Below are 24356 nucleotides of genomic sequence, written 5' to 3'. Positions count from 1 at the left end.
GACTGCGTCTATGGTGCTTCTCTCCACATCAGCAGCAGTCAGTCCTGCATCAGATAAAGGAGATCAGGAAGCAGGAGTCTTATTCCACAACTAACGAAGGGTCAAGGGCCCTGTCTGGCTGGCTTCAGAGGCTGGGATCTGGACGCTGCTGAAACAGAGTCCCCGATGAGAGGCTGAGACCTCACCAGGGACCCTGTGAGGCTGAGACTCGGGCAGGGTCTCTGACTTCACAGGCAACTACCCCAGTGCCACCTTCAGCTCAGAGCAAAGCACGGGCCCAAAGTCTAGCTGATGGGAGCCAAGAATCTCTCCTTCACAACCCAGCAAAGTTGCTGGAAACACTTCTGCAGCTCAGAACTGAAGGCCCAGAGAGCAGTGGGAAAGAAAGGCAGAGAGCCAGAAGGAAGGAATGCAGAGCTTGGAGACCGGCAGGTTCTGAGTGTGGTCACTCCCACTGAGGTCAGTGAGCAATACAAGTGTGGGTGAGCCTGGACCCCGGGGCCGGCGGCCTTGCAACAAAGTCCTAGGGCCCCAAACGAGAAAATCAGAAGAACAAACACCTCCCGATCCATCCCACCCACCTCCTTCCCCCCTTGGCTTTCATTCATTTGTTCTCTATGTCTGTATCTCTCTCTCTGCTTGTACACCACTATGAAGAAGACAGATAACTAATGAGAACCCGCTGTAGAGCGCACGGGACTCTACTCAATGCTCTCTGGCCACCTAGATGGGAAGGAAATCCAAAACAGAGTAGATATATGTATGTGTCGGATTCATTATGCTGTATGACAGAAACTAACACAACATTGTAAAGCAACTATACTCCAATTAAAAAAACAACAAACATCTCAGACCTCCCAACCTCTGGCATCCGGAGGACAGGGGGCGCCTTCCCTCTCCCAGCTACCACCTCTCAGCTGCAGCTGAGGTCTGGTGACCCCACAGGCGCTGGGCACCTTCCAAGGTGCACAGGTGAGTGGCCCAGAGGTGTGTGGGGCCCTGGGGGAGACCGTGATGAAGGGAACCTGAGGAAACATCAACTGTGAGCACAGGAGCCGGCAAGGGGAGGGTGCGGCGGGAAGAGGGCGCCCTCCCCTCGCACGGGCCCCTCACCAGGAACAAAGATGTGGCGCTGGGCTGGGGAGTGAGTCTTAGGATCTAACCAATCATTCCTTTAGTCAAATAATCCCCCAAAGACAGAGCACATCTTCAGTTTTGCCCAGAGAAGCTCACGCAAAGGGCGCTGCTGGAGAAAGAACAAATAAATATGCTGTTGTGCTGTTGACAGCAGTGTCTCTCCACCCCCGGGTGACCCCCCGGGGCCCTTGCGCACGGGGGGCTGTGGGCAGGGGGCCGAGGGGGAAGTCTTGGCTTCGGGAGCACGCTCATCCACACTTGCTGCTGGCTGGCCGCTGGCTGTTCCCCATTGTCACTGCCTGGCCACCCACAGACCCTCCATATGGCTGGAAGAGACTTCCAGTGAAGTCAAGTGAAACTCACTCAGTCATGTCCGACTCTTTGTGACCCTATGGATCATACAGTCCATGGAATTCTCCAGGCCAGAATACTAGAGTAGGTAGCTGTTCCCTTCTCCAGGGGATCTTCTCAACCCAGGGATCGAACCCAGGTCTCCTGCATTGCAGGCAGATTCTTTACCAGCTGAGCCACCAGGAAGAGACGTCCGGGCACTGTGAAAATGTGCTTCTACCTGCCTGGCTGGGAAGGAAGCCCGCGGAAAGGAAGGCAGCGGCACTCTGTCCCCAGCCCCAGACAGGAGCACGGGCAAGAGCTGTCCAGCTACTTTCTTAAGATTTTGCAAACTCTCCGCCTCCCCCATCCTCACTACCACGGCCTTAGCTCAGACCATCCACATTTCTCCACTGAAATAGTACAGAACACCCTGTTGCTTCTGCCTCTAGCACCGTTGCCCTCCATTCGATTCTCTGACGGTAAGATTCCCGGCTGAATATCTTTGGATAGTCCCTCCTGCCTTCAGCCCAAAGTGCAAACTCTTTAGCACTTAAAGCCCTTTCTATTGACCCTACTTTCTGCTGGAGCCTTGGGGTTTGCTAGTTGAGTTCTTTCCCACCACATTTCAGCTACGTGAACTCACTTCATTCTCTGCAAATGCTCTCTCCTCTTTGGACTGCCTCTACCGCCTCCATCGCTTTTCACCTGGTTAAGTCAAGCTGGCCTGCAGGTGACAGTAAATCCATTGCTCCTTGAGCCCTAAGACTGGCTTAGGTAATCTCTACCCACACCTCCCCTTAAAACTCCAATCATACGACTTCTCACCTGCATTTAAATTGTCTGCTCCCCCTTATACTGTCACCACTTTGCAATTTTATTTGTTTTATTTATTCTCAGCTTCTAGCTATCTTTTGATTAAGCAATCAAATAAATGAAATATTCTCATCAGTCACAGGCAGTAAATGGGCAGTCTCCCTGGGAGGATGTAGCAAGGGCTGATGGCACCACAGGACCATGTCAAGCCTCCAGAAACACAACTTAGGCAAACGGATTTGTCTTTACTTGGATAGCTCAGCAATATTCCCAGCGTCCGCCTAAGCACGGGGGGTAGATGCACTAAGTCTTTCATTACATCAGCAAATAGCGAAAAAAACTGTCATTGATATGCAGGCTGAGAGAGAAAAAAGGTCTGTTTGGTACCTGGAAATACCTATGATGTGTCTTTGCACACAGTAGGCTTTCAATACAAGTTTAGAAACAATGTAAGGCCATAACCAAGAGATTAAGCCCTTGTTTACCTCCTGTTTAGAGGAACATACACAAGTCAACCCTTGAGGCTTTTCCCACTGAAGACCTTGCTGGGAAGTTCTGGATCAAAGTGATGGAGCAGATCTCAAATTCACCCCCAAGCATTTGCCTCTCTCAGGAAAGAAGAGATGGGGTGATTTTTCCTGTAGAGGTGGTGAATGAATCAGAGAGGCACAGATAAGCAGAACTCCTTGGGGGCAGACATAGAAGTGGCCCCACCACTAACACTGCTCTCTTCTCATCTCTACCCCTAAGCGGGAGACAGCTGAGCCAAGACGCCCACCCCGAGGACAGCGAGCTGCGGTCAGCTTGGAGAAGCCCGTAGCACCCCAGCACATCTCCTGTTCTCTGATCTTTTTCCATACCTGGAAACACGCACCCATAAACCCAACTCACAGCCTCTAAGGAACCTGGGAATGTTAGCAGGCAATGGCAAAGCAATGCCAAGTACTTTTCTCACTAATATGCATAATTAAGGTCATTAAGTTATGAATGTGAGAACATTCCACTGGAGGTTATTTAAATAATGAGATAACTGCTCTGCAAGAAGCCTGATTTAAAAGGGGAGAGGTGCAGCTGAGTAAGCCCTGCAAGGTGGTGACCTCACAGAAGCCTCCAGGTGGAGCAGAGCATCCTTCTCAGGCTCTGCCCCTGCTGGCCCCACGACCCTCTCCCCGGGCCTCCTGTCTCTCCATCCCCACCATTCACAGCCTCCATCTCTACTGAAGGTGTAGCCAGGGAGGGAGGGGTGATAGACTCAGAGGCAGGTATGGAGAAACTCTCTTCGGGGGCACTGTTATATATCTCAAAGGCCAATGGTATGAATAAGTGAATGATGCCTGCCATTTCATAACAAGAGGAGAAGGCTGTGGAGTCGGGCTGCCTGGGGCCAGGCCACCTGCTCATACTTCCTGGGTGCTGTTTTTTGAAAGAGAGCATGAGGTCAGACAAGTTTTTGCTCAGTGATCAGTAACTCCAGCCCTATTTATTTCCTTCATTACTCTGTGTCTGGCCCCCTCTTAGGGTTTCACAGACATAACATCTAAGTCTCACAACCACCCTGCCAAGGAGACAGCATCATCTCTATTTTGCAGACGAGGACACTGAAGCTCAGAAGTTAATGGGTGCTCGGAAGTTCGCAAAGTTGCAGGAAGAGTGAGCAGCTAAGGGAATGTGAAAAGCACATCTCTCTTGCCTGTTTTCACCCGAGGGTCTCCATCACTCTGCCCTCCCTCACAGCTCCCCACATCTTCAGCCCCTTGAAGAGGCAGAAACGGGAGCAAAGAGTCAGTTCAGAGGGAAGAAAGAGCCAAGCCCTGAAAACTGCCTATACCCTGGGTTCTGGCCTAGGGTGAGTCTGAGTACCTGCAGTTGGAGTCTATGAATTTGAGTTTCATCACCTGCTAGTTGATTTGAAGGAAACAACTTCCCACTGTTTTATGCCTCCATCTTCATTTCTGTAAAATGGGAATGATGATGATAGTCCCATCTCAGAGTGCTGAAAGGTTTAAATGAGCCATTAGGAGTCCCTGGTGTTTAGTAAGTGTTCAATAAAGCTTAGCTCTTAATAGCATTGTCAACGATGTCATTATTCTGACTGATCCAAACACAGAAAAACAAGACATACTGGTACTGCTGAGCTTCCAGACACAGGGCACCAGGGCACTCTGGTCAATTCTCCTCCCGTAGATTAGCCACGGGGCAAGTGGCCAAGGTAGACATCTCCCCAGAGCAGAGAACTGGTCCTCCTCTGGGGTTACTCGGCCTTCAGTTCCCAACATGTGGCTCTGAGGTCAGTGAACTCAGACTACTGCTAACAATAAGAGTTTGAGCAAGAGAGCTCTTTGTGAGACTCACGTCTTTCATCTCAGTGAAGAAAGAGCTGAGATATAAAAGGTGGAACTGGCCCAGCTGCTCCTTGTTCTCAGTGGGGTTCCCAAAGGGGCAGCTGTGGGGTGCTGAGGGGACGCCTCGTAAGACTTGGATGTAAGCTCAGTAGCTATGTCATGTGACAAAGTCAGCCATTCTGAGCCTCATTTAAGCTCTGTTAGTACAAGCATTAGTGGCATAGTGCGTACAACACACTGTTAGCCACAAAGCAGCATACCAGTGTGGGAGATGGGACAGACAGATATACACTACCGCGGGGAGAAAAGATCGCTGATGGGAGACTGCTGATAACACACGGAGCTCAGCTCGGTGCCCTGTGATGACCTAAGGAGCAGGATGGGGGTGGGGGGGAGGCCCAAAAGGGAGGGGACACAGGTATACATAGAGTTGATTCACTGCCTTGCACAGCAGAAACTAACATTGTAAGGCAATTATATTCCAATAAAAAAATAGGGGAAAAAAGGTATGGGGAACTAGAATTTGTCTTCATTCTCCCCGAATCTACCCCATTAATTCCCGAGTATGTATGTACTTCCCGTCAGTCAGCCTGACCGGCGCACTCCTCTCTTTCTCTGTCTCAGCTGGCTGCGGGGTCTCGAGGAAGCAGCCGGCCGAGGGGGCAACGTGGGCTAGAGACGCAGAGTCAGGTCTGGTCTCCCGGAGACTGAAGTCCCTCCCGGGTGCTATTTTCAGCCGGGCTGGCTGTGGAAAGGTCAGCCTGTGACCTCATGGGAGTCCCTTCCCTGCCCCAAGCTTCATGCTCAGCTTCTAAGCCTGCAGATTAGAAACAGCTAAGGCTGAGCTGACTGTGAGCATCAGGTCTGTGACTGATGACTGTGACCTCATGGGAGTCCCTTCCCTGCCCCAAGCTTCATGCTCAGCTTCTAAGCCTGCAGATTAGAAACAGCCAGGGCCGAGCTGACTGTGAGCATCAGGTCTGTGACTGAACACGGGATGAGCAGCAGCTCTGGGCTGCCAGAGCATCATCGTAGATGTGGTGTCAGGGGAGTGGATGGCAAGACGCTGCCAGGTCAGGTAGCCCCTGCTCAACACCACGGGCCGCCCGACCCCAGGCTCCGGTAACACTCGGGAGCCTCCCCTGGAGAGCAGTGCTGACCGTCACTCCACCCAGGGACCATCTTGGCTCCAGCTCGCAGCAGTACCCCAGAAAAGTTAAGAGATTTTCATAACCGTTTCCCATGTCTCCTTCTGCTCATGGGAATAAGAAGCATTCAGTGGGTGAAATTCACACAACAGTGTTTCCAAGAACCCTATTCATAATAAAGTTGTGATTTTATGAGCTACATGTCTTGCTCTTAATTCAGCACTTTCGGCACATTTGCTCTGATTCCAGCAGATTCAGGAAGCTTCCCTGTAAGTTTCTGAAGTGGTGGAAGGAGGGAGTTATTTCCAGAGCATGCAATGTTACTAACCATAACCGACCAATGGGTAAAGATCACCATCCTTGAATACGGCAAAAGTGCAAGAAGCAAAAGAAAAAAAAAAACAACCAGAAACACTGGATTTTATCAAAATGAAAACCTCTGTGCAAAGGACACCATCAAGAAAGCACAAAGGCAACCCACAGAGTGGAAGGAAATATTTGCAAATCACATACCTGACAATCAAATAACCAAAAATAAATCCAAGAGTGTAATTTGGTCAAAACTGTATCCAAGCAGATGAAAGCATAAATGCTGACATTTACGTGTAAGGCCACAGGAGCTGCCCAGCTGAGAATGGATCAGGGAAACGCAGTGCTTTCCAGGGTCAAGGTTGCCAAGTAGTCAGGGAACAACGGTCCTCCTTAAGTATCAAGAAACTGCACCCTAGTGTCGAAGCATTTTCCCTACTGCTAGTCATGGAGTAGGGTCCCAAAAGCCGATCGTAAAAGCAAAGAATGGTAGAATTATAGTTTCTGCATATACAGATGCTTGCCAAGCACAAGTTTTGTCTAGGAACTTTAGGATTGGGTGAGATTCTGTGAGAGAGCAGGAGAGAAGAGTACACCATATGGGGAATCTTCTAGCCTAAACTAAGAGCACCAAGGTTTAAGAAAAGAAACTGGAATTAAAAACAAGGAAGAATTTAAAAAGCAAGCCAGATGAAAATGCTCTATTACTGGCAACGTGATGTGATCCTGTTCTGCCCTGGTGCCAGGGTGTAGCCCAGGTGGGAGTCGGGCATTTCGCTCACCCTGGAGCAAAGTCCAGAGCTTCCACCTGTCACTGTCAGTGTTGTGGACCGAGCAGCATCGGCGCTTTGGCAGAGAAGAAGATCCACAGCTCAGCAGGGTGGGGGTCCCAACTGGGGAACCACATGGTCAGTGACGGCAGGCACCAAGGAAGGAAAATGGATACTACCTACCAGGTGGAAGCAGAGGGCATCTGCAGTCACTCCTGAGTGATCACGCGACATCATTCACACCTCTTACTCCACAAGCTAGGTTCTAATGATTTGCTGAAAAGTGAGAGGAAAAGGACTCGTCGTTTTGTTTCTACTGCTATGACTTTGTCCCAAGACTATATCCCCAGATGGGTGCACCCGAGGGAAACGGGGAGACACGTCTGGATAAGCGTCAGATCACGGATCTGGATCCAAAAAGCCAACTGGAAGAGTAACAGATGGCAGAAACGGAGTTTGCAGTAGAAGCTCTGGAATAACTGAGGCCTCCTGCTGGTGCCAGTGACCCTTAGCTAACGGCACGTGTAGCAGTCAAAGACACAAGCCTGAATTAAGAGCAGGCTAAAGAGACGTATGGATGTGGTGGAGAGTGACGGAAAGTGCCCAGGCCTTAGAGAACTGGGGGTTTGGGAGACCTAAGTCTTTTTCTTGCGCTGCCACTAATTGAGCGTCTCCTCTCTCTGCCTTTTCAACTGCTCGATGGTGTTGTTGGAGAACAGTCTCCAAGACCCCTTCTAGTTCTGATGCTCTTTCAATCTATAAATGTAGGTTCACACGAGGAAAGCAATGGTCCCAGTCAGTTCTGTTCTAGTCAAACTGAGTGAGACAATTGAGTTTAGTCCTGGGCCCCTCATAAGAGAGATACACAAAAATATCATTACTATCTAGATAGAGAAAGTTCTCAGAACCACACAGAAGAAGTTGGTTTTACCCACCTAAAAGAGGTGACACCTCAAGGCAGACATAGTATTTCTCAAATATGTGAAGCACTGTTGTATAAAAGAAAAGTTACATTTCGCCAGCAAAGTCCCAGGAGTCCAGTCAAGAAGAAGGGGGTGAAATCCACGGGGAGGGAATTTTAGCTTTACGTAAAGGGAAATTCTCATCCTTGAGCTTATTTGGAAGTGGAAAGGCCCCATCCTGGGGACATTCAAACTTTAGGCAAGAGATTCTCGGATCTACCTGCAGGTGACCTTGATGACATCTGAGTCCTGATCAATTCCAGAATTCTGTAAGTACCCACAAGGGAGCTGGAGATTCGGATAATCATTACAGAAAAGGGATGACTGGTTATCCATGTGTCCTCACCATTTCTAAAGGCTTGGCAGGCAACAGGGGGTTCATGAATATTTGTGGCAGGGAGGGAGGGAAGCTAAGATAGAAGCCCCGGATCACACATTCCTCTCTGTGCTCAGAGAGGCCTTTGCTCAGAACTCTGCCTCTGTCTACTTGTGAAGGCACTGGATTCCAACCAAGGTCTCCAGTGTCTGCCTGTGAGCACTGCTCAGTGTAATTAAATACCTGAGTCTCTCAGAACGGATGGAATCAAAACAAAACAAGCAAGCAGGGAACAGCCTGCAGCCTGTGCCTCTTCTTTGCCTTCCTGTTTGCTTCATGGGGAGGCTGGGCCTGACAGGTAGTTCCGCAGCCCTGGAGCCCCTCTCGCTTCGTGCTGTCTCTGCAGAGCTGTGGTCAGCCTGCTGTCCTCTGTTAGGCTGTGCGTTTGTACCTCACTTTGCAGGCAACCCTTTAAAGTTTTTGTCATTCCTGTCTCCAATGCGTGCATTTTGCTTCCCTCATCCCTAACCCTAGGAGCTCTGAGAAGAGGGCCTGGTCCTCAGCTCTGCAGTTATGATTGGGAAGAGGGACCCCTCCCCTGCTCTAGCTCTACACCCCCATTCCAGCTCAGCCCAGCCCCTCTTCCCATCCCCAAGGAAGAACAGAGTCCCCTGCTCCAGAGGGTTGGTGCTACAAGGAGGGCACAGTGCTTCTGCAGAACTCACCAGCAGCTTTTCACAGATTTGATTTTCTCAGCCTCCTGCTCTTTCATTTTGCTGTTCCTACCAAGACCTCTCTCCTTGCCAAGCTTTCTTGAGGCGACAGTGGGTTTTTATCACCACGTAGCTATGATTCAGAGCCAGACCTCTAGCTGACAAGAACTAAAATTATTCTCTCTCACACACGCAGAGGACCACAATGGGGAAAAGTGAACATGGAAATGTTTTTTAAGTTTGCAAAGTCACTATCAGGTGAGGATTTATGGAGTCAGCCCTGACAGCTCCTTGCTTTGCACCATCTTCACTAGAAGATTTTTGTTTTGATGTTTAGTTCCACCAACAAACCCCTGTCAAGCTCTTCCATGTGCAAAGCATTGTGCTACCCTATTCCAAGACCACCTTTGCACACAAAACCTCCTCCTCCTCATCTAAATCCCCACCAACGCCCACCAATGTCTCTGACTCAACTGCTGAGCAAAACACGCAGACCAAGGGTGCTGGGAGAATGGCATCACCATCAACCAACTCACCATCTGGGGCCCAGACTGGGCACCAGGCAGAAACATGCTGAAAGAGAAGACCCTTTACCTTCACTTATACCACTGAAGGGGCATCATCTCTATTTTGCAAATGAAAAAACAGGCTCAGGAATCAAGCAACCTGTTCACTGGAGTATTCAGTCACGGAATCAGGATTCGTACCCGTGCTTATCTCTTTTGGTCCTGTGGATGGCCTCTCTTATGATTTTAAAAATTAAAATTATGTTCTTGACCCAATTCATTTGCATGTGCAGCTTGACAGATTCTGATGGCAGTGAAGATTAGCTTTCAGAAGCCATCCTCCTTATCTAGTCTCCTCTCTGGCAGCATCATTTCAGAAGCAGGCTATCCAGGATTAGGGGGACAGTCTTTGATGGGGACAAGCTGATTAATACTGTGGCTGTGGCAACTTTAGTCTAACGAACTGAGTGACAGAATCCAGAAATCAGTGGTGGTATCCTCCAAGTAAAAAAATAAAATCTGCACGCAGGTGGCCTCTTTCTAAATGACACACTGAAAGACTGAGATCTGGATGTTCAAACAGCTTATCAGCTCAGCCGGATAGCTTGGCATGCGACGGACTGTCAGGCGCTAGCTAGCCTCTTGCAGGAAGGAATCTAACATGTTGACAAGCCAGGAGGCTCCGTGTGGCCACTCAGCCCCTCTCAGACCAGCACACCTTTCCTTCCTGCCTTTCATCCTCTCTTTTCACCCTCCTACTTGGCAGGAAGGGACGGCGCTGTTTTCCCTGCAGCTTTCTGCTTCACGGCCAGGGTCCTGGGGTGGCAGTGCAAACTGGTGAACAGACAATGAACCTGGAGTCAGAGATCTAGGCTTCAGTTCTGACTCTACCAGTCATATTAAGGTTGACCCAGAGAAATCTAACTGAACTCTCCGAGCTTCAGGTCCCTCACCTGGAAGACTAGGGTAATAATACCTGTAACAGAGCATTGTCAGGAGACTTAAGGAAGAATATGTATAAAGTGTCCTATACAGTGTATGCTAACATCATTATTAGTACAATTCTTATCTCTCTTGTCTGAATGCCACACAGACCCCACCCATCATCCACTGGCCAAGCAAAACCTCCTTAATGCTGCTCTTACCTCCACTTTATAGAAATGCTCACCAGCTCCCAGGGGTCTGAGAGCACAGATGGGCTCTACTACTTATTCCACGAACATTCACTGCTTTCCAGCTTCACGTGGTTTCTCCTGTTCACATGAATGCTTCCCAAACTAGATTGTAAGCAGGCTGAGGAAGGGGTGACGCCTTATTTTAACCCCCTTACTACATTCATTCACTATTGACTGAGCCCTCCGTGGACCAGGTAATGGCTCACACAGCCCCGAACCTAAGGCAACTGGAAGTCTGACTAGAGAGACATCTGCAGAAGAGATGGAATAAGAAAAATCTGAGGAGGAACCTGACCCAGACGTCTGCCCAAATAAACAGAGTGTGTACCCCCTGACCCTCTACTTGATCCCTGACTGGCTGAGGAGCCCTTGAACGTGTTCCCATAACAACCTGTCCTTAGCACAGACTCATCTCACTTTACAGCCATTTCTTATTTACTGATCTGGTACCCCAGCAGATCATCAGCCATGGGAGGGCAGAGCTACATATCTCATTCAATGCTCCATCCTCAGCCCCGATGGTATCTGGTACACCATCGGTGTACATCAGTACACATCGGTGAAAGTGAAAAGTGCTCAGTCGTGTCTGACTCTTTGCGACCCCATGGACTATACAGTTCATGGAATTCTCCAGGTCAGAATACTGGAGTGGGTATCCTTTCCCTTCTCCAGGGGAGCTTCCCTACGCAGGGACTGAACCCAGGTCTCCCACATTGCAGGCAGATTCTTTACCAGCTAAGCCACAAGGGAAGCCCAAGAATGCTGGAGTGGGTAGCCTATCCCTTCTCTGGGGGATCTTCCCGACCTAGGAATCAAACCGGGGTCTCCTGCATTGCAGGCAGATTCTTTACCAACTGAGCTATCAGGGAAGCCCCACACCATCCACAGTAGACACCCAAAAATGTCTCTTAAACAAAGTTACTCAAGACTTGACTGATTGAGGTTCTGGGGAATTGGCAGGGAAATCTAATGTTTGTCTTCTCAGGGACCATACTTGTTCAAGTATTTTTTAGAAAACATCTCCCTGGTGAGCTTTCCTCCTGACTAATTTTAAAGAAGGAACAAGATCTCCTCCCCTGTGTGATTTCACTCGAGCTGTCTGTAGTTGTCAGCCTCGCATTTGAGAGCCACAACAAAGGCTGGATAAAAAGCAGCTGAAGAGGTGTGAAACTTGATTAGTTGGGTTCCTAGGCTGAAAATAGAATAGAGGTAAAGCACCCTTCACCCACCCTCACCTCTTCTCATCAAGCTCTGAGGACATCCCACGAAGGAACCAGCTGCCACAGTCTACTGGCATAACTTGCGATCCGGAGCTACCAGCACCAGCCGCTACCATGGTGATCAGAAGTGCGGGAAAGCGCCGAGCTGGGGGTGATGATGCGGGCCTGAGCCCAACCTTGCTTCTAACCAGCTGTGTGACCTTCAACAGGTTACTCCACAATTTCCTTATCCCAAAAACAAAACACATGGATAGAATACTACCTGTCCCATGGGGTACTGAGAATCTCAAAGAAGACAATAGTCACAGAATCGAAATAGAAACAAAAGCCTTGACTACAGCAACATGTCCACAGGATAGCTCCCACTTGGATGGAAATATTTGAAAAGAGAAAGAAAAGGATTTTGCAAATGACATGGGCAGCCACAAGGTCAGCGACAATACCCCTCATCCATTTGGCTTCCCACTGGCAGAGTTTCCTCAGATCTAAGACCTCTGTTGCAAACACTTCTCTCTGTGCGGTAATCCAGGGATGAACAAGGGTCATGTTGTCCCAGAACACACATCAGATATTTTGCCACCATAATTATCATTGAAAATTACAGACAAGGCTTCCAGAAAAGCAGGCTTCCCAGGTGGAGCTAGGGGTAAAGAACCCACCTGCCAATGCAGGAGATAAAAAAGACGTGGGTTCAATTCCTGAGTCGGGAAGAACCCCTGGAGGAGAGCATGGCAACCCACTCCAGTGTTCTTGCTGGAGAATCCCATGGACATAGAAGCCTGATGGGGCTACCGTCCATAGAATCACAAAGAGTCAGATATGACCAAAGCAACTTAGCACGCAAGCATCAGAAAAAGCACCCCCTCTCTGCAATTCTTCCACAGCCCCTTTCTCTTGACAACTTTTTTCCCTGCCCTCAACAACATACACCCTGAAGAGAACATTTCCCTCCACTGACATCCCAAAATAAATCAGCAACAGAAGCAACAAAATGAAACTTTGATGTTAGATAAAACTCTGTTCAAAACCCAGTTAAGCAACCTCTTAAACTGTGACTCAGATAACTTAATACTTTGTGTTTCTGAACCTTGGTTTTCTTATCTACAAAACAGGAATAAGAGCGCCAGCGTATGAGGCTGTTGAGTGAAGTTCAAGCACGACACTGGCAGGTCCTGGTGTTCAGTGCGTGAGTGTTTCCAGTCCCTTCTCTCCTCCAGGGAGAACACTAACACTCCATGCGGTACTACTTCCTGTCCAGTGAAAATCCTGCCAGTCAGCTCTGGCAGGTGATGCTTCCTGATCACACAGATGACTCTCTCCTCCTTTAAGAGCTTCCCCTAACTTGCTCTGCAGTCAGGCCATTTTTTTTTTTTTTTAAGAGAAGCTTTATATCTAGGAAACTCCAGATACACATATTTTAATGGCCTGTACTTTAAATATAGCAATGCACCTGATATTTTATACAAGTTCAAATTTGTATAAAGCAGAGCACACTCAAAGGACTAACAAAGGATTGAGAAGCGTCATAGTTGGATGAGTGCTAGAAATGTGCTGCAAGAGTGGAAATGGAGGGCCGGGGAGAGAAACGACCACTGTTAGAACACCCAGGTGTGAAGCACCGTGTTAGGTACATGGCATCATTTTATGTTTTTCCACCCTGAAAATATGATCAAGGAGAGGCTGGTATGTCCATTTTCAATGGAGGAAACTGCCATTAATCAAGAGTTCTACGCAACTAGACATTATTATGGAGAAGCCAATGGCAACCGACTCCAGTACTCTTGCCTGGAAAATCCCATGGACGGAGGAGCCTGGTAGGCTGCAGTCCATGGGGTCGCTAGGAGTCAGACACGACTGAGCAATTTCACTTTCACTCTTTACTTTCATGCATTGCAGAAGGAAATGGCAACCCACTCCAGTGTTCTTGCCTGGAGAATCCCAGGGACGGGGGTGCCTGGTGGGCTGCCGTCTCTGGGGTCACACAGAGTCGAACATGACTGAAGCAACTTAGCAGCAGCAGCAGCAGACATTATTAATCAAGAGTATGCAACTAGATATTATCATACTAAGAGAAGTAAGTCCAAAAGACAAATATCATATGATATCACGTATATGTGGAATTTAACACACAGCACAAATGAACCTACCTAGGGAAGAGAAACAGACTCAGACATAGAGTATAGGCCTGTGGTTGCCAAGGGGCGGAGAGGTAGGGAGAGGGATGGATGGAAACTAGTATAATGTAGGATGGATAAACAAGAACTAATGGGAATCATACTGAATATCCTGTGATAAGCCAGAGTGGAAAATAATTTTTTTTTAAGTATGTGTTTATCTGAGTCACTTTGCTGTACAGTAGAGATTAGGCTTTCCAGGGGGCGCTAATGGTAAATAACTCACTTGCCAATCAAGAGATGAAAGAGATGCAGGTTTAATCCCTGGGTCGGGAAAATCCCCTGGAGGAGGGGATGGCAACCCACTCTGTATTCTTGCCCGGAGAATCCCATGGACAGAGGAGCCTGGCCGGCTATAATCTGTAGGGTCGCAGAGTCAAACACAACTGAAATGACTTGGCACGCACATGTGTTTATGTGTATAACTGTGTCACTTTGCTGTATGGCAGAGACTGGCACATTGTAAATCAACCATACTTAAATTTAAAAAAATTTTTTTAATAGTACAGGTCTAAAGAACTGGTTGGTTCCAAAGCTTGTGTTTTTTCTCACATTTCAACAGCATGTGCCCAGACAAAGAGAAGTGAAAGGGCAGAGAGACCCAGAGGTCCTGCCCTCTGGGAGCCTAGAGTGTCATGGGAGATGGACAAAAATATACTGAAGACAACAAAGATAACTCTGAGGTCGTAAGAGTGTTATAGAGCAGTGTGATTCTAAGTGCCAGCAAGTAAACCCAAAGCAGGGCCATCAGCTTTAAAAGTATGATGACAATAGAGCCGGGAGGTAATAAGCAGAGATGGTCTCCTGGAGCAGAGCAGGCAAGGATGCAGAGGACAGAAAGCTCAAGGTTGTGTTAAAGATGGAGATGTCACCTGAAATGAGAATGGTAAATAGAGCTTTTTAAATAATCAGGGTCTAGAGACGAAAAAACCACCGATTTGCCAGCTAAGAAAAAAAAAAAAATCTCTAAGAATAAATGTGAAATGAACAGTTATTTCTGCCATAGCACTCTGGACACGACCCCATTTCCCAAAATGAGCATAAACCTAAAATGAAACTAAACAGCAGTCCCATGTTCCTGAGAAGGGAGCAGCAATTATTATTTTCTTTTTTTCTAAGAACAGGAAGGAAAATAACTGGGATGAGCAAAAAACGATCGATGTTATTAACAAGAAAACCATGATGTCTGAATGTAGATTTTCAGCTTTTCAAAGAGCTACCCTATGTGATTATTTCAGTTAGTTCTCACTTCAGCCAAATGAGATGGTCAGGAGAGCTTCTTACCTCTAATCCACAGGAAATGAAAGGTACAGACTAAAGCAGAGAGGTATAAACTATTGAGGACTTGAACCCAAACCCCTCAACTAGCAATTCAGGGACAAAGTTCCAACGATACCTACCTGTCATAGAGGGCTAATGTTTGCTGGTATCAGTTGAGGGGAGAAGAGGAGAGGGAGAAAGGCTGAGGTAGACACACACCACTGGCCATCCCTCACTAACAGTGTTCCTTATCTGTATCACTGCATTCCTACCTGGATGCATGACCACCCAGAAGAAGACTACATTTCCCAGCCTCCTTTGCAGCTAAGCATGTGGCCAGGTTACCAAGTGCCAGCAAAAGTGATATGAACAAAGGTAACATGCACAACTTCCTAGTCTTGTCCTCAAAAGGAAGACACTTCAGGGAGCTCAGCAAGAGAGTTCAGTTCCACCCCTGTCCCACCCCACCCTATTTTCCGGAGAAAGAACATATGGCCAAAGCTGGGACAGCCATATGGGATCCCAGTATGGAAGTCATGAATTTAAGACAGCAGAGAAACCTGGGCTTTGATGACTGCAGAGCAGTCAGTCCAGCCCTACACATTTAGGAAACATATGTCCCATCTCTGTCCAGCAACTAAACCTATATCCTAACTAATAAAGAAGTTTTGCCAGTAGCACTGAACACCATTTCTAAAACTCCAGAACTTTCTCAACGGTTCAGATTCAACAAGACCATAAATATTTTATTAAGAGTCTGGTATGTGTTTGAAGTCTCTTAAGAGCATCTTACAGCCTCCAGGGAGACGGGCCCAATCCTTTTTGAAAAACCAGTATAATGGTATAGAGTGCAAAAAGGCATATTCCATAAAGGTGAATGAAAAGAAATAAGAATGCTTAAATAAAGTCCTGAAGGAGCCAGGGTAAAGTCCCCATTTGCTTGCAAATAACAATCTAAGCTGAAAGGGGGCCACAAAGCATATTGCAAGGGTGGTGGTAGTCGGGTCAAATTGTGCAGGGTGAAGTTACTCGGGGAAGGCACTGGCGACCCACTCCAGTACTCTTGCCTGGAAAATCCCATGGACGGAGGAGCCTGGAAGGCTGCAGTCCATGGGGTTGCTAAGAGTCAGACACGACTGAAATGACTTAGCAGCAGCAGTAGCAGCAGGTTATTAGTGTCCCTTCCTGCCAAGAAAGAAGGTGATGTAAGGAAACGCTATGGTTGAGTCCAATAACTCTCTTGGAGCTCTCAGCCCCCACGTGGGGGAGGGAGTGGGCTGAGGTTGACTAAAGCCCTGAGCAGGATGAGATCCAGCCCAGCAGAACTAGGAGGCACCGCTGTGGACTCAACAGATGCTCACAAGAGTCCCCTCAGCACTCACATTCTGCTCTGGGTTTAAGGAGCTGAGGCGGAGGAGGACAGGGGGGGAAATATGCAGAGACAGAACAGTAAGGGCTGGGCTTGGGGGGTGGAGGCCGTCTGGAGGAGGAGTGTGATGTCTAGACCCCCTGCCATCATCAGAGAGAAAGGAAATGAATGTGGCTTAATTACAATGACAGGATGACAGCAATGACATTATGAGGAGAGAATCAGAAAAGTGCAAAGCCCATATTAAGAAAACGAGAACTGCTGCTTCACCGTCAAATCCTCCCTGGAAGAGATCCCCCCAGACACAGTCATGCCCCTGAGACTGAGACCCCAAGATAAAGGAACTCTCCCCTCATCCCTGACAATCCTACCTTTGAGGGTTCCCTCAGAAGCCCCAGAAGGGCTCAGCCCACAGTGAAGTCTCCATCTCCAGGCCCTATTCACTGGTTGGTGGGCGACAGGCCCACAATCCCCAGTGTCCACCCCCTAGACCTCGGACTCCTGGGAGTGCCACCCACAGAGACACCTCCATCCTCAGAGGTCTATCGAGGGAGGCACTCGGTACGTGGCTGCTAAATGAGGCCACCTCTCCCAAATGTCACCCTGAGGGCCAGAGGGGCCTTGTGCTTCTCTCAGCATCAACACACAGGCCACCTACACATGTAAAAGAGGGGTCCACCCATCACCCCACAGGGTGAGCCTTGCAGGAGACCACTGAGGACCTGTTCAAGGACGGCAAAGGGATCAGGGCAGGGCTGACTTGTCAACACCTACAAGTTAGACATGAAATCCAGGAGGTGGACACACTGTAGATCCCCAACATCCAGAGATGATCACAAATGCTCATTTTAGCCAAGTCTTCTCCTCTTCCTATTGCAATTTTTTAAAATCAGAATTGAGAAACGTGAGCAAACTTGAAAATACTTACTTTTCCTGCTTCCTGGCAGCCTCTGGGGAGTTAGCTAAGTTGCCATAAGATGTTCAGTGACAGAGAACAAAGAGGAGAAGCAATGGAAGGCTTCTGGATAATCTATATCATGGTTAATATGTGGCAACTGAATAACCAGGAAATACTATTAGTGATGCACATAAAATTCAAAGCAAAAAGGAGAAAATCACTATGTTACCAGTACTTCAAAGCTCATTGGCTTTATTTCCCTCTACTCCCCTTGAAGAATGCTAGTCTGATTCTGGGGGACTGGGGAGGGAGAGGCATTGACCCCAGAGCATAAATGCAGGGTGTGGTCAGTGCTCCCTGTTAACCAAGATCCCAATTCTGGGGTCATCCAATCCGGTGAGCCATGCAGTAAGGATGCAAGTGCGCACGTGTGCACACAGGCAAAGCAAGATAAAAGAGACCCCCGTAAATCAAGTAAGACATCAGCAGCTGTCCTGAACAAAGGTTGTCTGGAATGTGAGTTTACGGATAATTACCAGCGCATTACACAGAGGGCAATAGTGTTGTTGTTAGCACAAGAATTTGTCAGACTTGTCACACGGAAAGGGGAACAGCTGTAACTGTAAGTGACAGGTTGCTGAAAAAATGGTTGGTGTCTGAAGGACCTGGTCCCCCAAGTTTCTACTGTAAACTTGTTCTTAAGTTAAAATAACAGGCAAATGTACAAATACTTCCCACTGTAGAAATCGCTGGCTTGTTCAAGCTTATGGAGAGAATTTTCAAAGTGTGAGTGGTGTGCCAGAGAGGACAGGCTGATGAGGTCTGCGTTCTCAGTCCACGCCATCGCAGATGGGCACAGGGGGAAGAGCTGGGCTTTTAATTCAGAGTCCCAGACACAAATCCTGTCTTTCCGACATACTAGCCATGCATTCTTGGCAAAGGAGTTAGCTTCTCCCAGCTTCCATTTCCTTGCAAGATGTACTTAATAATCTCTAAGGCACAGAGTTGTTGTAAACAGGAGGATTTTCGTATAGAATATTTAGCACAGCACCTGGCAAACAGCAAGTGATCGGGAAACAAAGTAACAATTAAGCAGACTTGCCTACCTAAATATCATACTTGGGGCATATTGCAGAGGTGACTGCCTCTGTATTACACTTTAAAAAAGAGAAATAAATGGAAACACTACAAAGCTTTGAAAAGGTGGGGAGAGAAAAGAGGTGATGCTAATTGTTTGGGTTTTCCTTTAGAGACTATACCCAGGAAATTATTTTCTCTGGAGAAGGATGGCTTTGGAGAAACAGTTTATCCTCATATGCCACCAGAGCTGTTTTCTTATCTTCTCTTCCAGGTAAAATGTTGCAAGGAAGTCTCCTCATATTTGAAAGCCTTCAGGGAGCTCATGAAACGGAGCCTATTTCCTAACTGACCACTCTCAGCAAATTTTCTGTAATGCATATAATGAAGTATTTCGATTGACAGAGCATCTCATCTTCCCCCTAAGAGACAGAAATTGTGCCCGGAGCATGGTGCAGCTGGTTGTTTACTGGTGCCCCCAAGGCTCACAAAATGCTGCAAGCACTGCCTAGAAAACTAGGAGATGTTAAGGCTGAAATAGTTCTAGAAGAGCAAAGATCTTAAATCCTTTTACACGACATGAGAAAGCACCTCGAGTTCTAATTAAGCTAAAGCAATTAGCCACCCACAGATACTTAATGCTGCTCCCCGTGGTCAGGCAATCATCTCTATTAAAACCCATTTTAAAAAAAGAGTGGACTCAAAAGTTCCCCAGCACAACTTCCCACAAACTAGTTAAGCCTTAGACACATTCGGTAAACACACAGAGCCGGTCCCTGGGTATGGCAGAGGGGCTTTTAGGAAAGGAGTACATCAGACATGATGAGGTGATAGCAAATAAAAAGGAGGCAAGCTGCAAATGGGACAAAAGAGGTAACAAAATCCACTTGCCAAGGGGTCCCTGGATCATGGATGGGCTGGACAAAGCCAGACAAACTGAAGCCTCAGTTTCCCTGAGGTCTTAGAACTCCCTGGTTGGTGTAACAAGATGTCAATTCCACCCTGAGGAAGCACGTCAAGCAGAAGGGTTTCTGCCAGCTGGAACTAGGGCCCAGCTTCATCACCTGTGACCAGACTACCGTCCAAACCCATGCTTCACAGGAGGTCTGTCCTCTCTCACACCACAGTGTGTCCTGGAAGCACCAACAGGGTGCATTTGGCAGGTTCACAATGAGTCCAGTCCACTCCAGTTCACGTGCTTTCCCCAGCCCAGTTAGGCCTAATCTTCCCCAAGACTCGCTTTAGTGAGGGGAGTTCATTCTTGTTCACGACCCAAGGCTGTTTTGAGACTTGGTAATAGTGGCAACAGCTACAGAATGGTCAATGGTCAGGCATTTAAAAGGTTAGGGCTTCCCTGGTAGCTCAGCTGGTAAAGAATCCACCTGCAAAGCAGGAGACCCTGGTTCGATTACTGGGTGGGGAATATCCCCACTCCAGTAGTTGGGCCTGGAGAATTCCATGGACTGTATAGCCCATGGGGTCGCAAAGAGCTGGACACAACTGAGTGACTTTCAGATCCTCCCTGGTGGCTCAGATGGTGAAGTGTCTGCCTACAATGCAGGAGACCTGGGTTCAATCCCTGGGTCGGGAAGATCTCCTAGAAAAGGAAATGGTAACCCACTCCAGTATTCTTGCCTGGAAAATCCCATGGACGGAGGAACCTAGTTAGGCTACAGTCCATGGGTTCATTTTCACTCCTCTGTCCATAGGGAATTGGTTCTAGGACCAGTTGATTAGAAGATATGAAAACCAACAGATTTTTAAGTCCCTTATATAAAACGGCATAGTTATTTGTCTATAACCTACATATATCCTCCCATATACTTTATATGATCCCTAGATACTTATAGTACCTAGCATAATATAAATGCTATGTAAATAATTGCCTGTATGTGGCAAATTTAAGGTTCATGAATTTTCTGGAAGTTTCTCTTTTTAATATTTTCAATCCATGGTTGGTTGAATGCGAGGATGCAGAAAGCATGGACACAGAGGGCCAAGTGTACTTTCCTCGAGAACTAGGGTTGTTTCTGTTTTTCAGTCCAGTGAAGTTAATCCAAAACCCCATTAGTTCTCAACTGAACAGGAGCTGTTTATTCCTGTAGGTTTTTTTCTTTTGGATTTAGAAAATCTCTCAATCACCAAGCAGACATCAAAAATATTGATCTAGCTCAGCACTGTTTAATAGAAATAAGATTTAAAATTTTCCTAGGATTCGCATTAAAGAGTAAAAATATATACAAAACTATTGTACTAGAGTATTTTACTTAACCCACTCTAGCAAAACCATTACTATTTCTAGATATAATCAATACAAAAGATTAATGAGATACTTCTGATTTTGTTTTCATGCATCCTTTCTCTAGTACCACACTGAAGTGTGCAATCTAGAGCTATTTTTAAATTGCCGAGGAAAAACTTCCACAATTCATGGTTCTATGAACAAGAAGGATGCCAAAATGTATAGCATGATCTCATTTTAAATATTAAAATGTGTTATCTGTGTGTTCAGATATGGATAGACAAAAATCTCTAAGGGAAACACCAAAAGTGAACAGCAATTTTAAGAAACAGAATTATGTATGGTTAGTCATTAGTTTCTACTTTGTGCTCTTTTGTTATTTTCTGAATTTCTGTGCAGTAAATATATACTGTTTAACAGGAAAACTATAAAGCTAGTCTTTAAAAACAAAAAACCCTCCCTTATTTTAAGCCGTAACACCCCGATCCTACGGCACTGTAACCATTGCCCTATTCCAGCTAACCGAAAGGATGGACAAACTTAATGCCCCACCCCTTGCCCAGCCACTGTGATACTTACAGCCAATCATCATGATGGCCACGGCAAAGATCTTCTCAATGTCTGTGGATGGCGCGATGTTCCCAAAGCCCACGCTGGTGAGGCTGGTCATGGTGAAATACAACGAGGAGATGTAGACGGAATTCTTGCTGGGACCCCCTTCCCACTTCCCTGAGCCGGACCCGTTAAACTGGTAAGGGGTGCCAGTGTCCACGGCCAGCTGGTAGAGCCAGCTGTTGTTGCGGATGGTCTTGGTGTCCTCGTCGAAGATCTCATAGTCCCCGATGCTGTACCAGATGCAGGCCATCCAGTGAGCGGCCAGCCCGAACACACACACCAGCAGGACCAGCACAGCAGCTCCGTACTCAATGTAGTGGTCCAGCTTCCGGGCCACTCGTCCCAGACGGAGCAGCCGGACAACTTTCAGGGAGCTGAACAGGCTGCTGATGCCCTGGGAGGAAAGGGGCACAGGGTCAGGGCCGAGAACAGAGAGAGCACCAACTCCGTCCCGCCACCTCCCAAGAGGCTTCCTTCAGCACACGTATCCCATGAGACGCTAGATTATGCAACCCTTAAAACATTGCTTCAGAATAAGTCATGACATAGAGAAATGCCCATATATACTTTTATGCTTAAACACAATATAATAAAAATTTTATTCCAACATATACAGAAGGAAGATTTCCGTTAGTTTTTTCCAACATCCTTTAAAAAGCAAATAAAAAGCTAAAATAAAAAATAAGACAAATAAAATTTGAATTCCATTCTAATTATATTATATATATGTATACAAATACAAATATGAGCATTTTTCCATCTATTCATTTTAAAACAGTATTAAGGGTTGTGTAATATTTCATATTAAGTAATATGAAATATTTTTAGAGTTGCATATTTATTTCCTATTGAAAAATGGTCAGGAAACACACATGGAAAGACACAGAAAACATTAACAGGGATAATTGCTACACTGTCAAGTTATAGAATTACAGGCAATTTTTATTACATTTCATATATATTTTTGTTACACTTGCATATATTTACTTAACTTCTACAATTAAAAATTGTTACCTTTACAATTACATATTTAAAGAACAAATAATTTTTTAAGATAAAAATAAAGGAACAACTGAAAAGAATAAAGAACTGAAATTCTGTTTTCCCAGGAAAGTTACAAACTCTTGGAAGGTTACAGCACTTCAGTCAGGTCAGGGATACAGCCAGACAAAATGTACTTAATCTCAGTCAATCAGGGAATCTCAGTCAATCAGGGAATCTCAAAACCAGAAGGAGCCTTCTGATTTCATCTGCTTAAAGCCTCTTCCTTCAAATCCCACCGGGACAGGGCTATTCGCCAAACAATTCTCTAGGGAATAGCACTGTGGTAGGGCAGGAACACTAGCGTAGAAATCTTTAAAATGGGGTCTACCACCCAGGTAGGTCACTAACTTACTGTGTAAATTTGGACCATGCAGTTACCTCTCAGTTCACCTGTCTAGACAATGCGGGAGATGGACAGGAAGAGCTATACAACTTCTGCATAGGCCAACTTACTCTTTCTTATCTCCTAAGGGAGCTGAAACATATTACAGAAGCTATACCATTCAAATCTCAAACTCCCATTCCAAAATGATTCCAAGGTACAAAGAAAGGAGATTTCCATTAAAATTTCCCAAATTCTATTAAAAAGCAAATAAACATCATAAAGACATTTCTTTGAATGAAGACTTTGGTCTCCCTTACACAGCAAAAATCTAACTGCAGAATGAGGCCCTTCGCCAGGCAGAGCGAATGACTTGTCACTACTCTAAGCACTGGACAGGTTCCAGTTCACTGTTTCCTCTTTGGTCCTCCATACTGTTAATGACAACACTCAAGGGTCAGGTTATGTCGCAGACAGAAGGAAAACACGTAGAAGTTTCCGGGTGAGTCTGTGTCAGACTCACCAAGGCTGCCTCCTCCTGGACACACAGCTAACCACATTTCCCAGCCTCTTTCCATCTAGGCGGGTCTCTGGAACCAGGTCCAGCCAATGGAATTCGAGGTGTAAAAAGTGTCACTCCCACGCCAAGGAGCTAACTGTAAGAAGACTTTCTCTACAAGTTCTCTCCTCCCCAGGGCATGCCTTCTTTGAGGTCAGGTACTCAACATTCAAAAAGCTAACATATCTGGTATCTGGTCCTATCACTTCATGACAAACAGGTAAAAAGTAGAAACAGTGACAGATTTTATTTTCTTGGGCTCAAATCACTATGGATGGTGACTGTAGCCATGAAATTAAAAGATGCTTGCTGCTTGGAAGAAAAGCTATGATAAACCTAGAAAGTGAAAGTGAAGTCGATCAGTCATGTCTGACTCTTTGCAACCCCGTGGACTGTAGCCTACCAGGCTCCTCTGACCAGGGGATTCTCCAGGCGAGAATACTGGAGTGGGTTGCCATTTCCTTCTCCAGGGGATCTTCCCGACCCAGGGATTGAACCCGGGTTTCCCGCATTGCAGGCAAATGCTTTAACCTCTGAGCCACCAGGGAAGCCCATGACAAACCTAGAGAGCGTATTAAAAAGCAGTGATATCACTTTGCTGACAAATGTCTATCTAGTTAAAGCTATGGTTTTTCCAGTGGTCATGTACGAATGTGAGAGTTGGACCACTAAGTAGACTGAGTGCCAAAGAATTGATGCTTTCAAATTGTGGTGCTGGAGAAGAATCTTGAGAGTCCCCTGGATTGCAAGGAGACCAAAGAAGTCAATCCTAAAGGAAATCAACCCTGAATATTCACTGGAAGGACTCATGCTGAAGTTCCAATAAATGCTTTAGCTACCTGATGCAAGGAGCTGATTCATTGGAAAAGACCCTAATGCTGGGCAAGATAGAGGGCTGGAGGAGAAGGGGGTGAGAGAGGACGAGATGGCTATATCCACTGGAGACACAGTGGATATGAGTCTGAGCAAATTCCAGCAGATAGTGAAGGACAGGGAAGCCTGCTGCAGCTCATGGGGTCACAAAGAGTTGGATACAACTTAGCAACTGAACA

General features: G+C 46.7%; 1 protein-coding gene across 1 annotated transcript in view; it reads right to left on the bottom strand.

Annotated features, from left to right (window-relative positions):
* The window catches only part of KCNH1 (potassium voltage-gated channel subfamily H member 1), a 421111-nt gene that overhangs the window by 215139 nt on the left and 181616 nt on the right, over nt 1-24356 (bottom strand). The window contains exon 7 of the mRNA XM_052653941.1: nt 21344-21773. Within this exon, the coding sequence (XP_052509901.1) occupies nt 21344-21773 (430 nt within the window). The remainder of the gene's footprint in view (nt 1-21343; nt 21774-24356) is intronic.

The sequence above is a fragment of the Budorcas taxicolor genome, chromosome 16 (genome assembly GCF_023091745.1).
Source record: "Budorcas taxicolor isolate Tak-1 chromosome 16, Takin1.1, whole genome shotgun sequence".
In the NCBI taxonomy this organism is placed as follows: Eukaryota; Metazoa; Chordata; class Mammalia; order Artiodactyla; family Bovidae; genus Budorcas; species Budorcas taxicolor.
The sequence above is the reverse complement of the archived record's forward strand: the minus strand, read 5'-3'. Positions and strand labels throughout refer to the sequence as shown.